The 17,883-nt window shown below is 37.9% G+C and overlaps 1 protein-coding gene across 1 annotated transcript; it reads right to left on the reverse strand.

The window, feature by feature from the left end:
• Positions 1–4,069: 4,069 nt before the first annotated feature.
• LOC146135256 (uncharacterized) lies at positions 4,070–14,685 on the reverse strand. The gene is made up of 5 exons (XM_083395311.1): positions 12,328–14,685; positions 7,351–8,043; positions 6,786–6,915; positions 5,628–5,795; positions 4,070–4,841 (listed from the first exon to the last, which is right to left on the reverse strand). Exons 3-5 carry the CDS (start codon positions 6,836–6,838, stop codon positions 4,676–4,678), a joined length of 387 nt encoding a protein of 128 aa, XP_083251437.1. The 5' UTR covers positions 6,839–6,915; positions 7,351–8,043; positions 12,328–14,685; the 3' UTR covers positions 4,070–4,675.
• Positions 14,686–17,883: the final 3,198 nt, after the last annotated feature.

Here is a 17,883-nt window from a genome sequence, read left to right on the forward strand (position 1 = left end):
CTATAAAATTCGTAAATTTCTACCTCTGCATATTTTTGCTTCAGGATAGTATCACATTGAAGTTCCACCAACTCCATTTCTAATTCCTCGGCTACATTGTCAATTTCTATAGCAAATGGCGTTTAAAAAAGTCGAAACTGCGGCTCTAATACTTCAAATTCTGCAAAGCGCACGTCAAATTGCTGAATTAAATTAGACAACAAATCTGTATATTATCTCATGCATTCAGCCTTAACTTTTCCTAAAGACTTCAGAGTTGAGAAATGAGCCAAATTCTCCTCACCCAACTGCTTCAACCATAAACGTAGTTTGACTTTGAACGATTTCACATGGTCATACATCTGTGTAATAATTTGTTTTTTACCTTGAAGCTTCAAGTTTAATTCATTCAAATGATGTGTAATATCTGTTAGGAAAGCAAGATTGCATTGAAAAGTAGCATCAGCCAACAAAGGAACTGCCCTGTTTTTTATTTTCATAAATAAAGCGATTTCATTTCTGAGCAAAGAAACGCTTCAAAACATTTCCGCGACTCAGCCACCTGACCTCAGTATGATAAAGTAGTTCACCGTACTCAGAGTCCATATCTGCAAGAAATGATTTAAACTGCCTGTGGTTCAACCCCCAAGATCGTATAAAGTTGACTGTTTTAACAACAACATCCATGACCTCCTTCATTTGTATACTTTTACTACAAAGGGCTTCTTGGTGTAAAATGCAGTGTACACTAGCGAAGCTGATTCTTTCGGTTTCAAGACTGTTTAGTTTGTTTTTCACAAATCCAACTACACCCACATTGCTAGAACGCATTGTCGGTGCACCGTCTGTGGCCAAACATACAAGCCTATCCCATGGCAAGCCATGTTTCTCGAAGCACTTTTCCAAGGCTTGAAATATATCTCGTCCAGTTGTAGTACTCTTCAATGGTATTAATTCCAGAAACTCTTCCGTCAGATTTAGAATGCAGTCCTCTGATAAACACAGCACATTGTGCGGTGTCTGACGCATCTGTGCTCTCATCAAGGGCAATCGAAATTGCTTCGAAGTCCTTTGCGGTCGCAACTAATTGTTTCTCCACATTTGCAGCTAAATCTGTGACCTTACTTGCAACTGTATTTGGGGATAAGCTTATACCTTCAAACAGTTTGTTTTTACCTGGACATAAAATGTCACTTGCTTTCACAAGGCATTCTTTTATAAACAAACTCACTGATAACAAAACTCGCTTTTAAAAAATCTTCGTTGGACTGATTAATATTTGCAAAGAAACTTCTTTGTTTGCAAAATACTGACTTCAGATGTTTAACTTTTTCTTCTCTTACTTTTCCCTGGTAAGCATCATATTTATCGCGGTGCATTGTATCGAAGTGCCGGCGCATATTATACTCCTTGATCACAGTTATCTTTTGCTGGCAAATAAGGCATTGACAAATATCTCTGACCGCGGTGACAAAATATAACTCCTCCCACTTATCTTGAAAAACTCTCCTTTCGTCTGTGATTTTTCTCTTTTTCGAAGCAGAAGACATGTCTAATTTGGCTTTTGAAACTATAGCAATTTATTCAAACAAGGCTAGCCTACGCCTCGACAATCAAATTGAACAATAACCAATTCCAATAACACCTGACTGGCGCAATTTACAATGGTATTGTGACAACTGTTCAGATGTTAATAGGCAATGTGACGTAATAGTAGATATTTTACCGCATAAATGGTAGCGTTTGAAGGAGATGTGATAGTGAAGTTCGATGAGTAGTTTCAGGTTTTTAGAGCAATTTTAGAGTGAATTTTAACTTCTCAAATTTGAAAAAAAGATATGTGACACTTAAATATTGTGAAGAACTTGGAAATCCAAAATTTCAACGCGGGCCGCACAAAATGTTCTCGCGGGCCGCATGCGGCCCGCGGGCCGCGTGTTTGAGACCCTTGAACTAAAGCGATAACGTCACACTTTTTTTTTTTGTCCCCCAATTGGAGGTGCCTAGGGGTGCAGCCTCATAAACCTCTACATAGCACCTTCATACCGCTCTACGCCATGTCTGAAAATTTGAAAGTTCTACGAGGTACACTTTTTCAATAATGCTCTGGACAAAAATTGGTCTGAAACATACCAAGCAAACCGTAAAAACCATACAAACCATAAAAACCAAAAACGAATAGCGGCAAAAACAAGATATGTCCCGAAAATAAATTTTCGGCCCATATAATACGTATCTCACAAGCCTATTTAAGTTTTAAATCAATAAATATAGTGCATCGTAAGGTAAAATTTATGACACTTTGGACACAGTCGGCGGTAAAGAGCTGTTTGATGATTTGGTTTTTGGTTGATTTGAGGATTGTAACATGCACAGGTAAAACTGATAGAAAACTTTTGGCGCGCTACAATACGTAAAAGTAATATGAGAAAACTACAATATGTAAAAAGTATTTTACTACAAAACGTAATAGTATTATAAGAAAACAGTTGTAAAATATAGAGTTTCTGTCAGTTTACGTCTTTAAATGAGTGTGAGCGAAACATATTGAGTGAGTTTAACTCAAATACTTTTATCTTCAAGAAAAGTACGTGTAATTTTTTTTTGGCGAAACTCATAGTTAAATCAAACCTTCTGATCGCCCGACCTTAATTGCGCCAATGGTTTAGGCATCAAGCCTGTCCCAAGCCACTTAAATGAGAGTGAAAATTTTCCTAGATTAACACTTTTATTTCCCAATAAAAAAATATAAAATCTATCACCAAACCAAGAAAGTCATATATGATGATAAAAGATTTGTGGGATTTCGTTGTCTCTCTAAATAGGATTTCGCGCCTTATATTTACTATAGTCGGCAACCAATTGCGAAAGTCTTCCGAAACGGTCAAGCAGCGTTCCGGTAAAAAGTTGTCCTTTTTTTAGGACGACGCCAGGACCCGAAACCATGTTTGCCTATTTATTTGCATATAACGACATCCAACACGAGTCAAATTTTTAAGACACTTTTGCAAACATTCTATCTCAAACTCAGTGAGGGTCTGCACAGGATCTCTAATTTTTTTACACATAAGTAATATTAGTCGGGATAATATTTTTCTTATTGAATTTTGTTAAAAATAAATCTTTTGACTGTTAGCGATATCTTGTCTACTGTAGGTTTGTATGAGTACCAAACTGAATGAGAGAGTAATTGTATTACAAAAAATGAGCTGTATTACAGTTTAACAAATGACATTTCCAGGAAGAAACATCAAGGGTCCAATCTTGTACAAAAGGCATCTATGAGTTTCTAGTCTCCTTAAAGCGAAAAAGTTGGAAAACCACTTAAAATGTAACTGGTTTAAGTACGCCTTTTTATGTTGCTCCCAAAAGTTGCTTAAATTTCAAGCTACATTTTAACGCCAAACATCAGCTTGAATTCCGTGTCGGGTAATTGTGTTTGTTTTTGTTCGGGGCGTGTGTTCTTGTCAAGCCAGATCACAATCTTTCGGACGTCAATGTTGCATATTATTTGTGTGTAAATGTAAAACCTGCCTTAGAATAATATTTGCTTTTGAAATAATGTTATAGGGTCAGGCTGAGTCAGGAGACCGTGGTGTGTTTTATGATTATATCTACATGTTTTTATAGTTTGTTTATCGACAAACGTTGGTGTGCAAATCTTATCTTTCCTCTCTGTCTTGCCACTGAGCGTTTTGAGCTTCTACTTTGTTTTAAGCGGTTGACACCAAAAAACGTTGCGTTGCCTTAAAATCAAGCTTAATTGCAAGACAAAATATGAACTAATAGTTTGACGTAGAAGAACTATTAAAGCCCATACATAAATTAGGAGACTTTTCAGTAGAGAATTAAAAATATTTTACTTATTTCTGTATGTGGTTTGACATTCATTCAAACTTTAACTGCAACCTTTATCCAATATGCCCCGAAATGTGAGTTGTTTTGGGTATTTTTCTGTGAGGATAAATCTGTATAAAAAGTGGAAAGGCGACGTTTGTTTGAACATCACGCTCTTCGCTACAAAACTGGGCATTTGAAAGGTTAAGGAGGCCAGACTATTCTGCATTAAGAATAACAAAACAAATAAGTTGACACGATTGTATTTGACAGTGGCGAGTTATTCTACAATGATAATTGGCATTACTGGTGCGACGAGTAACGACACGACTACAAAACTAGAAATGTTCTAAAGGCACAGGATAACAGAAAGGCACAATAAATAATAAATAAATACGCGAAGCTAAAAAAAAGAGAAAGAAGACAAATAAAGGTACGCTGAACAATTTGTCCGCAGAAATAAGAGCAATTTCAACAGTGCAAAATTGCGACCAGGCGAAATAGGAAATAACATTGTATTCGATTTTCAATAGCACCGTGTGCGCTATATTGCATGCAGCTTGTCAAAAGCCCTTTTAACTCCACAAATTAAAACTCTGTAAATATCAGAAAAGACTTCAATCAAGTAAAGAGATAGTACAATATGAATTTGGTTGTCTTATCCATTCTTGCCACTTTTAAAAGAATAACCGATTTAAATAAAAAGAAGCAGTACAAAAAAACTCGCAATAGGTGCAAAAACGTAAGCAAATAAACCCAGCAAAATGCCGCCCCTGCTCGTGGAATTTCATCATCTCCTTGCATGCAAATTTCCAGCAGACTTACAGGCACCTGTGGTCCAAGCAACTCTCGTTTACTATCACTTTTTATTGTTCGAAATAAAAGCTTTATTCGCCTTATCTTCGTTGGTCATCGAAACCACGACAGGAACTGTAAGAAGGTCAGCTTTGCAGCTATCCCGGAGACACTTCTGTTTAATTTCAACGTCTTTCTCTTCAAGGTGCTTTTGGACGTGTTTGTATCGCCTGAGAAATACAAAGAACATGGTCAAGTCGTTTCAATAAAAATATAAAAGCCATAATATTTGATAAAAGCGACATTTCGCAATTTACAGACGTTTCAGCAATAACTCATGCCATCATCAGTATAAAAATCAAGTGAAGATAAAAGCGATAAAACGTAAAAAGAAGTCGATTTTTAAATGACTGGTAGGTTAATTTTATGACATTAGGTTAAATAGTTTAGGCGCAGCGTAATCTAAGCCCATACCAATGCCATGAAAGAGGTTTAAGCACACCTATTTGGAGAGCCTTGGTATTGAATAGCCCATGTCACAAAATGAGACATTTTTAACAGCAATGTCACTGGGGAAGTGTGCAAAATGGCAGACGAATTTACTTGGAAAACAAGTCGTCGCTTTTCAACGTGGCACGTTAGCGAATTGTTATTTTTGATTTACAAACACAAAACAACTAACAATCAATGGTTTTATTGTCTGTCCAAAATTGGCATGATACGCAGTTTAATCCGTGAGTAACAGAAAACAGATTGTGCTCTATCTGGCCTTAACATAAGTTATGACACAGTGCAATTATGAAACATAATTATTAATTGAAGGGATTAAAACAAGTCAATTAAAATACGATTTTAGCAAAATTGCTAAATATTTAATAATATAGAAACTTTAACTATCTTTCAGGACTAACATCTTGAATCTATACATTTTTTAAGAAAGTCTTAAATAGTTCTGAATAAGAAGTAGGCAAATGTAACACTGCAATTAAGCAAAATTAAGGAAACACTCTAGTTACCTCCAGCAGACGCAAAAGCTTGTAAGGATTCCAACAAATCCGAAGCAGGAGAGTACTGCTGCTATGGCAACGTTTGTCTTCCGCGCTTCTTCTCTGTCCTTCTCTTCCTTGGTTGTGAATCCAGGCTTGTGCATGTGACATCGCTTGCCCTCCCAATCCTTGGGACAACTGCGCAATAATAAAAGGGTATACGTTAAAAATTTGAAGGTTAAAGTTATTGTTTTGTTTTTTTTGTTAAAGTTTGATTCTGGAAAACTCAGTTGGAATAAAAATGGCGAACTGTCTCTTTCGTTAGAAAACAGTTAAATAAAATAACTTTTTATTTGTATATTCGTGCATGCCGTTAAACGATAACCTAAGGTTTCCAAAGCAAAATAATTAGCAATGATCATTTTGTAAAAAAATATACCAAGCATTTTTTGGAATTTTTCTTTAAAACGCATAGAAAATCTAATAAGTTATTTTAAATGATTTTGGGTAAAGCATTTTTGAACCATAAAATTGATTCTAAATCAAACAAGAAAGTTCAAGACAGGACAAGTTTGCAAAATGCATTTTGCAGACAAAAATCATATCCAAACTGTGATCTCAGTTCGGTCAGGTTCAACTTGCAGAGATAAGAAGCAAGTTATAAGTGGCAAAGCACCGGGCGAGTCGAACTGAATTTCACCGAGAAATGGTCTTGGATCGCCGCCAACACGATTCGGTCGCGAAACCATCTCCTAATGGCAGGTCAACCTCTAATCATTGGCGCGATCGGGCGAGAAAATTATTCAAGTACGTTCGACGATTATTGTTATTATTTGTCGAGTTGTTAGGCCAAACGCTACGGTTTTATTTCTATTCAATGCTTGTCCTAATCGTATTTTGTATGTTTTCTTTTTACAGTTGTTTTTAGAAATGTGTTTAATCTTTGTTTGAAATGTTACTTAATAACCATGCTTTAGACGACTTTTCGCAAGTTACGTTTAACTAAAGTTTTTTCCCAAAAAAATGTGCTTTCCCGTATACGCTAACAGTCATTATTTTCTTAACTTAAAAAAATTGTTAAATTGCTTCTTAAGGTGGCTAAATCAATAAATAAGGATCGCAAATCTATCTGCTGATTGAGAAACTTGGAACAAAAATGGCGTCCGAATGTCGTTATGTGTGACTTACATGCAGGACGGTTTGTTGAGCGAATGGATCCACTTGCACTTTCCGTTGTGCATGCAATACTTCTTGTATCCCTTCCTGCAACGTCCCTTCTTCTTTCGCTTGCCTCTGGCCTCAAGCACCCTTGGTACAGCTGAAGTGAAAACAAAAAAACTTGATAAAAATGCGAAAAACATTAAGAGAATTTTATGAAATATCCTGCAGCACAGAACCAATGTTTCAGTCATCTAGTTAATCTTGACGTTTGGTATTTGCAAATTTTTGTAGGTGTTTCGATTTTTTAAGACCTTTGGTCGTTTAAAGTAATTTTTCCCAAGTAGGATTTACATTGTTTTATGTTTTTCACCGTTTATTATTTTAGTTTGGGCAAAACAAAATCCTAAAAAAATAAAATAATTTTTTTAAACAGGTATAAAAACAAATGCTGTTATTACGTGCTGAACTATTTAACCCTCGCCAGAAAAAATAAAGACAATCAAAATTTATAAAAAAAAACATCGTTTACACTTGAATTCTACGTTTTTACCACGACCTTTTTTTTTACAGAACACTTTGTTTTAAAACTTACCTTGAGATTGATGCGCTTCTGAATCGTCAAAATCAACGTCAACATCCAAAGCATCTTCACTCGTCTTTGATGAAGACAAACTCGTCGATGTCTCAAATGGAGTTTCTGAGAAAACAGAAAAAAATGAGTAATCATACAAAAAAACATATTATTGCAGTGGTATACTTAATGGGTTTCTTTTTTGCTATGAAAATAATATTTGCTATCTGTTCGTACAACAGAATAAAAACTAGTAATTTACAATAAAATTTAACCACAAAAACTTGGAACTACCAATATAATAGATGCAAAATTGGACAACTATACGTGAATCAACAAAGTTGGTATTATTGCCATATACCAAAATATCAAGGGAAAAAGTAAAAAATACACAACAAAGCTAAAAAAATGCTCTCAAATCACAAAAAAACTCGCTCTGTACAACAAAAAAAAATCTTGCTTCGTATAACAGTTAGCTGTCCAACAGTTGTTTATAAGACTATAGAATGATATTTTAATGTGGTAAAGTATCCCAAGTGGTAATATGACATTTTAGCGGGTCAACCTAACACTAACCTTGTGTTTGTTGCGTAAATGTTGCGTCGGGGTCACCAACATCCAGGAGATCAGGGAAGATACCTGCATCCCGCGTTTCTAATGAGGATGGACTCGAAGAGGATTCCAAACACGTTGCCACTGGGAGGCACGCGAGAGCTGGAATAAAAAGAAATAAATATTTATTGTGAAAATATTTATTATGAGCTAAAAAATATTACCATTCGTGTTATATAACAAAATAAATTTGAACTAAATTTAGCACATCTTCAGACTGAAAAATACATTAAATAACAATGTAAAGAAAAGTATAGTACACGAAACTACCGTCGTTTGTTTTGTAAGTCCAATCAATCAAAGCAAAGTAAGCTTAAACGATAGAGCCCAATGAACAAAACATTACATTTCATATTTTAAGCAGGTTGAAAGTCTTAGTTCCATATTGTAAATCAACTGAAGCCATTTAGGAACTTTAGTTTCTTTCATTGCGTTTATATATAAAAACTGTTGATCTAAAACTTGCGTCAATGTGATCTATATAAATATGGGCAAACAATTAAGCTCTGAGTGCCAATAAAATGCCCGAGATTTTAAACCTTGCATATAATGCGTCACATATTGGCAGCAGGGTTGTTGCAAAGTTATTTATCGCTGTCCAAATTGAGCGCCATTCACGACGTCACAATGATTGACCCCATCAATCGAAGGCGCAGGTCAAGCGATAAAACGACGCGATCGAAATAGAAAGGTGCACTTTGGGGCAGCCATAAACAGCAGCTATTGGGGACAAGGCAAAGCGGTCTGCGTGTGAATTAAGCGACATGTGCTTAAGTTACATGGTTCAAGTGTAAATCGCATGTAGCTCGTGTGAAAACGCCGCTTTCCGCATTTTTGATGCTTATTCAGGCAGTAAATGTAGATCAATCTTGTGTGTGATTAAAAATAAAGCTAAAAGTTTTTTTTCATTAGGAAGGAGTAAAACGTATTCCTAAAAAAGAATTGAACATAAATCTTTTTGCAAATTTAGTAGCTGTTTAGCTGAAGCCTATCGTATACTCGGTTTATTTCCATTTTGCAAATATGGCGTTAACAAATATCCGCAGAGGCCTTAGAAAACGAAACACGAAAAAGTCAAAAGTTGTTCTAACCGGAAAAAAATTCGCACGAATGGCGTATTTGTTTTGTCTCGACTAACTGACTAGAATTAGCAGTTGCATACATTAAATCGGGGTTCAGGTGACACTATATAAGGACAGATTATATTATTTAGAATTAGACAAATACGGCCATTTACAAAGGTACATTAAGAAGAACTCCTAATCAGAACCGAGATCTGCCGTGAAAATCATTTCCACTGTTTGTGGCTGGTTCTGCGTATAAAGCCATACAAGGTGTTATTCGGCGCTACTTCAGCTCCGCTTAAACCCGGTAAATTCCCTTCACAGCTTTCGTGATTCGAACTTGAACCTCGCTCAGCAGTTTCGCAAACTCGACACCGCTGTTCAATTAATCCGCTGCGGCAGAGTGGGACTTTCGGCGCCGAATTTCTCCTCGTGACGTCACGCCACTTGTGCCCCCCGACCCGATCCGCGACCTTGGGAAGGTCACCCTTCACTGTGTGGCGTCACAACAAGATGCAGCTGTTTTTAGCGAGCGATTTTCGCTTGAGCCGCGTGAAAAATTGCGTCATTTGGCGCTGGCAGGAAATATTAAGTTTCTGGAAACTTTGAAGAATTGCCCAACTCTAAAACTGCAGCTGTTTAAGTTACCAGGGCAAAACCTGTTGAATTGGCTGCAGAACTTTAACTATATACTTTTAAAAACATGTGTTTACGTTTAAAACAAAGCGTTGTTACATCACAATGCCAGAGTTTATTTGTTATCGCTACAAACTTAGATACACTCTAATCTTTAAACAAGCATCAATATTACGTCAAATAGACGATGCTACGTAAGTGTACGCACCAAATATGTGTTTAAGGGCAGTGTGCCCAAGAAACCTTATCTTAAACACAAAAACATTGCGCGTCAGTTTTAAAGAATGCGCGCAATCGTCAGACATTAATTTTGGAAATTACGAAAACTATAAGGCGACGCTAAATCATAAACTGGAGACATTACAGCTGGTTGTAAATAAGTCCGAGGTGTAGTAAAAGCATCGACTTGCGTCAATGGATGAACGGATTTATGGAGCGGAGTGTAATTACATTTCTAATTGGCGGTGATTCGAAACTTAGCCAGCTGGCCGATTCACTTGTAAAGCATAAGGTTCACAACACCAGTTGAAGTTAACGTTTAATTGGGCCATTTTAGTTGAAGGCTGTTTTCGCGTCGATTTTCATGGCGATTATAAGCCAGGACTCGAATAACGAGGTTTGGGGGACGTTTAAGTGTCTATGAGAAGCTGGCACCCATCTGGTCAACAAGGTAAGAGCACCACTAAAATTAGGCGCACTCAATTTACGAGTGTCATTCACAGCAAGCGCGTTGTAAATAGCGCACATATAACTGGCAACAACACAAGTGCTTTATACGCTGTGCTTTTTGTTTCCAAATTAAGGTAGCAGATGACGTCAAAGCCAAGACGTGTAGCCCCATTTACCAGAAATGGAAGCAATTACCACAGAAAGGAAGTCACCCAAAGCACCGGGGTTGCCATAGCTGACAAGCGATAACCCCAGCTTTAACCCACCTGCAGATTACCCAAACCCACCACAAACAGATCTCAAAATAACCCCAACGCCACTCAGCCACGCATTTTAAATACAGGGGGCTTTTAGGGGTCGGTTACAGTGGCGGTTGTTTAAGTTTGTTTTGGAAGATGTTTTCTTTGTGTAAATAAAGGGTTTAATGACAAATAGTTACGGCAAACAGTATTTCACTATTATGACATCACACACAGCGTTTTACTTCAACAGTTTCAAACACAATTTGTTTTTTAGAAAAATTTATTACATTTTTAGAATAAGGAGGTTAAAAAATAAACATGAATGCCAAAACTACCACAAGCTTGTTTTTGAAATAACATAGCTTTATAGGATTACCTTAAAATGTCGTCTAACTTTTCAAAAAAAAAACAAATTTTAATTTCAGATGCTAATATTTTAAAAGCCATTTATTGCAATAATTATTTTATTTTACAATAAAGAAATAGTCTAATTTTGATCACATTTTTAGAGGCTAAACTGCTTTTCAAACGATGTAATAGGTCCGGTAAAAGAAACTGCCATATAAGGGCATAACAAAATCTTAGGCGTTTCAGCAAAAGCCCCAGAAGGAAAATAATCCAGCTTATTCGGTTGGAGGCGTGTACTTAGGCGCATTATAGGTGTATTTAACCTTTGAATCCGGTCGATTGACCCGTGCATATTACATCACTTCCCGTAATAACGGGTTTGAGGCACTTATCAACATTTTCTTGGGCGGTAAATTAACGCTATACCTCAAGGACGTCCACATTATCTTTGCGGCTTAATTGTGCAGCAAAAACTCGTAGTAACACGACAGTGGTTATTAGCTTACGCCCAAAAGCTGCTATTACAAAACGGGAGTCATTGTGTTGGCAGAAGTGGTGTATAGTAAAAGACGGGTGCAATTAAAACGGAAAACCCAAAGGTATTGTAATTAATAGGGCAGGTCGCAGGTCTTGTGTGAGATCTTTGTAGTGGAAACAGAAATTATAGGGCGTTGCTGTGTGGCACAAACCTCAAAATATCGGCATTCGACACGCCCGTTGAAGTCTCCCAGCCGTTCAATAAACGGGAAATGAAATGTAATAGGGTTTGTAAACACGACAGTCCTTTTGATGGGCTGCGTTTTAAGGAGGTGTAGGATTTCCGCATACCTACGCCCACCCGTTATATAGTGACAATTGGGTGGGGATGGGAACTTGGGGGTGCGAAAAATGGACAAAAAGATAAGTGTGGTCTTCATGAACCCCTTTTCAAACCGTTCAGGTTAGTGGCTTCACTGGGTTTTGTCAAGAAACCTCTACAACATATAATTTACACTCGACACAGGATAAGTGTTGGTAAATTTTAAACTTAAGCATTTTGTTTTATTGCAAATTTTGAGTTGTGTTCCAAGCATCTGGTTAATCCACTTTCAAAAAAACGGTATTTTTTTAATATCAATTGAAAAAGATCAGACTATAAGTACGGAACTCAGAAAACCAAAAATCAGTTTGTTTTAGTGTTTTACGATTATTTTACCACTGTGAGCACTATCAGTATCTTGTTTTGAAAGAATATTTAAAATGCACTTTTTTTAATTATGGGACATTTCGAACATTAATTTTCTTTTATGAACTTAATATATGTCGTGTCGTTTGTTTTCTTGTCATTCACCCTGAAGAAGGCGAGTTGAATTGGGCGCCGAAGCGTTGGAGAAGAAATGTAATTACCAGAAAAGCTGATTTTTGATTAACACGTCAAAACTACTCACCGAGAATAGCGAGCATTAATATGCAGGCTGGGGCGTGGTCAGCGAGGCGTAACCAGGGGTGAGGAGCAGCGGTGCGCGACGGGCGGTTGTTGGGTAACAATGGCCGACGCGAATTAACGCCCCTTCGACATTTGGCGCACATCATTGTGACGTCACAGCGGGGTTGGGTCGCGCGCGGCGCGGATTCGCTGAAGTGGATATCCATGATGTTTCAAAGTTGTTCGCGATATTATTGCTTTTTATTAAATAGTGAAGAGCTGTCGAAATAAAGGCTGGTTAAATTTATGGAAAATGATTTGCATCCGATAAATTTTGAATCCAGATATAATTTTATTGATGAAGTCGTCTTGAATAGGACGTCGAAACGTCGATTGATTATAATAAAACTGCTGAATGAGCAACACTCGGTTATACCTTAAGCCTGGCAGCAATAGCCTATTTCACATTTCCATTCGTTTTCAAAAACTGTGTTTAGTAATGGTAACTTTTAAACAAGTCATTTGATGTCGGCTTTTTCTTCTTTTGGCGCACTTTCTTTCCACTGTTTTCAATTCTGCGCCATATTTCAAAGACCGATATGAGCTCGATATTGCTCCTGATATTATAATTACTAATATTTTCCAAATATCACGTCTCTAAACTAAGCGAATGAGCCATTTTAACAGCTACTGCTTGTTCATAGCGCATTATAAAACAAAACCGACGTGAAAGTTACTTTAAAAACAGTCCAAAATATCGCGTGACTAGCGATAATTGTGAACCGAATCCACAGAAGACGATTTGCTTTCCTGTGAACGTTCGGTTGTAAAAGCGCCTGAAGCGGTAAAATGCTAAACTTTGCTGAAAAATGACACATATTTAGTTGGTTTTAAGGACAATTGGACGTTTTTTTAGGTTTGCTACCCGTGCATAACTTTACAACTTTTTGAGACTCATTTTACCAGCAGTATATAAACATTTTGCAGGCACGAATTGTACACTTTTGCAGTTACGATAAAAAAAAACAACGCGGCGCAATATTTCAATGGCTTTGCGTTGTTTGAAAATTAAAAAAAAGTGTCTTGGTTTTTAGCATCTACGTTAAAAAAATCGCTTTACAAAGTGTATTGGTTGTTTTAAAACAGGTACCTTTTAAACGTGTTGTGCGAAAAACAAGTTTTGCGGCGTTCGCGGTCCTCTGCACGTGCGCACACTTAAGGTTTTTCTATATCGGTCTTGCAGCACGACGCCTGCTTAACAGACAACGATTAAACTGATAAGAAAATGCATTACGGCTTCGTTTAACACCGCCGGCGCTAAAATCAGTTCTCTTCTAGTCGCGACATTAGTTCTCAGGATTTTGAACGAGTTATGACATAATTTGCTAACGATTTCTTCCCAATTGCAAGTTTTGCTATACTTGTGACAAAATATTTTAACCAAGTTTTTAAAAGCTTTCATTATTGAGAACATAGGGTAGATTGACGTTCGCATTCTTTTTCCGCTTCTAATTTTACCGTCACTTCCAAACCAGTCGCTACTAAAATACTATCAGTTTAAAACACGCAACCGGCACAATTCGCATTGTTGCGTCAACAATATTCCTCACGTGACAACGCTTGTCTTACACCCGTTCAAAAATGCATTGTTTCGCAAACAATCGGACGCTTTAAGCCGTAACACAGACACATTACGTCATTGCCTGTGATCTCAAATGGCGAACAAGGCTCAGTTGCTATCTGCTGTTTAACGTAGCCCGAGCTAATCCTGTAATTGCTGTAGCTTCCGCCCCTAGAAAGGGCCCTTCGTTATTTCGGTTGTACACTACAAGGACTGGCAGACTTGTCGGTACCGCTCGCCCATTGTGATGTCACAAGTGCTTAGCGCGGCGGAACAATGCCGCTTGTTGTGACGAGCGAAACGCGATAGTGCTCAAGCGCCCCGATAAAGGGGGGCGCCTCTGATTGTGTGACGTCACAAAATAACATTACCCCGTCTCGATGGTGGCGTATTGTCGAAACCACTCTTGGGCGAATCTGACCGGAACTTTTTATAGCGCTTATTTGTTTGTTGTCGCTAAAAACAACCTTGGAACGCTACTTTATTTGGATGCCATTGTATAGCGTTCCACGAGGTCAGAATGGATTCAAACGCTTTTCATTTCGCCAAGATTACTTCACACCATATAAACTTAGTGCTTTTTCTCGATTTCACATAATTGCGTCTAACGAATTCATACCGTTGCGTCCTGCGTCTAACGCCTGAAAACGTTTGATTTTTTTTAAACACCATATCAGTTGCCTTAACTAAAGCTTGCCTGAAAGCTACAAAAAAATTCAACAAAACTATGTAAAAGTTACCGAACGCAAAATACTATTTTTGCAGTTAAACACAGCGTAGGTCGTAGTAAGAATATTAAAGCCCATACAGAGGCAGTTAGCATTTTGAACGTTTCTAATGACTCTGTTGAAAATGAATAAATATTATTTCGAAACGTTCAGAATGCTAACTGCCTCTGTATGGGCCTTAATATTCTTACTACCACCTACTAAAACCTACAGCGTAGGTCAATTGAGCTTTACGTAAAACTCCTTTTGCACGATTTTTTCAAACCAACTCCGCAGCAAGCTTGAAGCTCGTTGGCCGACTGTGCGACTTACGAAGCGCGCCGCTTCAATTTAAGACAGGAAAGTGCTTTTTTTCTCGCGCGGTTTCACAGCGAGCGAGCGGCCAGAGTCTGTGCCGAGTGACGCAATCGAATAGCTTTAGAATGAAGCGAATGCCTAAAGACGACGGTTCAATTGCTCGGGGGTATCGCCTCTTGTGCTCTTTTAACTGCTAACAATCTCGGCCGGGCATCAGCTTCAAACTTGCTCCGCCAAGGCCGTTGACTCTTCCGTCGTTCGCATAATCTCGTCGAGCTCTCTGAAAGCTTTTAACTTCTTGGCGTTTCGCTCGATACGCGAAGTTCAAGCGCGGAGATAATAATGCAAATCGGCCAAATTACAGCTTTATCGCTTTTTCCCGACGCATTTAAACGCCATTTAGGCGTGGTTTGAGATGTTTTAAGCGCTAAACTTAGATGCAAACACATTAAGCAATGTTCTGTTCGTGTTTGATAGCCGGGCTCGAGGTGAAATAATGCGAAAAACATTGTGTATTGCCATGGAACGTGATGTTTTTCGCTGGGAAGGGAGAAAATACACAAATTCTACCAGAATGCAGGCGACACTTTGAGAAAATAGATATATTTAAACAAAGTCCCACAACGTCGCTATATCACAAACACATCGAAACGATTTGGCTGAAAAATTCACACCCATCGATTAACGGTGTACGTGAGTAGAAGTGATTCGGTCATGGACCAACCCAAATTTTCATATCATTTCTTTGCTATTTTTAAAAACAAATTGGGTAGACGTTATTCGGTGAGGCGGCGTTTTTGCGACTTTCGCATAATTGGGAGACAATTAGGGCTGGGGGTCTCATTATTGATGTCTGCACCTATACTCGACAAACTTAAGGTCAACAAAAAAGGGATACAATGTCCTAAATCAAACGTTTGAAAGTTAGAGTTAGATCACGGGCAAAATGGTGGTTAAACATTTTTATGATGACAAAATGACAATTGACAATTCAACGAATTATTTGCAACATGTATGCATTTTTTGGCAATATAACAGTGTAGAAAATTAGCTGTCTGGAAATAAATAAAAGTTGACACATATTTTTTAACAAAACCAGCCTTGGTTTGCAGTGGCATTTTATCCAAAAAAGTTTGCTATGTTCGTTTGGATCGTAAAGCTTTTTAATGGGCCGTATGGGTATCATAGCACTGCCTGAGGTTTTATTAGCATAGCCATAGGTGCATCTTTGGCCGTTTGTTATACCTGAAGCGCCTAATCTGCTGCTTTGTCAACAACTTGGTAAAAAACAAGCGACTACAGCAAGGCACAAAAATCTGCATCACGCTTGATTTAAATAACACAGGGTGAATCATTCTACCTCCAGGTAAAATTTTAAAATCACGGCTGGGCGGATATTTTTAATCTGTACCCAGCTAACGTAACAGTACACCCATTATCCGGCGTGCCCCCCTAATCGCGGTTTAATCTCGCGCTGGGGGGTTGTTATGTCTCGCTGTTGATATTGGGTCGTTACAAAGGGCGCTTGCAGTGAAAATAGGCATTACATAACTGCAAGCGTTCGTTTAAAAGCGCACGAGCGCAAACAAACTCCAACCACGCTCGTTTTTTTTTACTCTTAAGCTGTCAGAAAAGCAAACTGAACCATTTGGGCCCCAACACAAACAAACAAGGGTCCCTGGCTGAGCCGGGTAAATAACGTGCACCCACACGGGCAATTAGCGCGCCTAAAACCTCCGGAAGGTATTTAAACGTTTGCTTTTACGTCAGTGGCGTGGGAAATGGGTTTCAGTCGCTGACCAATCGTGATGCATCAATCATACGCTGCACGTTGCACTTTTTAATTAAAGAGTTTTATTTGATATTTCGGGACGAAATTCTGATTAACACCCAAACAGGTTTTTTGATTTTCCTGCTTAACATTCATGTTTGTTATTCATGTGTTTAGAATGATCGTCTGTAAAAGAAGGGCCTAATATTCTGTATATTCACAGCGGTATTGTGGGCGTCTGATAAATTCGCTTCTTTCAGGCAAAAACGTAACAACCTCAAAGCCTCAAATGTCAAGGTTAGCGCGACCGGTTTATATTTAGCTTGTGAGTAAGTTGCACCGAAACCCCAAGCGTTAATCACGATATTTCACTAAGCCTCAAGAAATCTTACCTGACGAACTGTTGAGACAATTGGAAACAATTTTTTTTTTTAAAAAGGGGCGACAAAATAGGTTTTTCTGAACCACATTTGGAAGAATGTTTGGTAAAAAAAGTAAAAACAATTCTATGCCTGTTCTAACACTGTAAGTGTTTGTTGTTCTTTGCTGCAAAAATTAAGATTTAAACAGAAACATAAAGGTTAGGAAATATACTCAACAACTTTATTAAAATACAGAATACTGCAGTTAACTATACAATCGGCATCGTTAGTTTTGTGAAAAACTTGCTGATTTGTGCTTTGTTTTGGATAATAATTAATTCTAATGTTTCAGCAAATTAGGCGAAAATGTGCTGAATCACAGAAGGGCGTGGTTGTTTTACAACGCTAATCGCCCACCACAAGGTTTCAGACAGACCAGCAAAATGTTGAGTCGTAATACCCACAGTTCAGGCAAATTTGTCTCGTTTTAATCCGTTAATTCGGCACACAAGGCACACTTTGGCCCCTCTCCTTTCCGTTTCATTCGCTCGTCCCAATTGTGGTTTCGAAACCAGCTTTCCTGATCCGTAATTAAAGTCAAGTGGAAACATTTCGAAAGAACCTCGAGTTTCAAGTTGGGCGATATTTTGGTATGTTCAGCAATTGCTGTTTGAAATGGACCGCTTTCAATTGCAGAAAAGTCCCAGGACCTTATTTCGATGTTGCTAAATTTTGAACGAAAATTCCCCGGTATTTATTTTTCAGTTTACCACATTATTGCCAGCCAAATAACAAAATA

This window comes from Ascidiella aspersa, chromosome 8 (genome assembly GCF_963924565.1).
Source record: "Ascidiella aspersa chromosome 8, kaAscAspe10.2, whole genome shotgun sequence".
Classification (NCBI taxonomy): Eukaryota; Metazoa; Chordata; class Ascidiacea; order Phlebobranchia; family Ascidiidae; genus Ascidiella; species Ascidiella aspersa.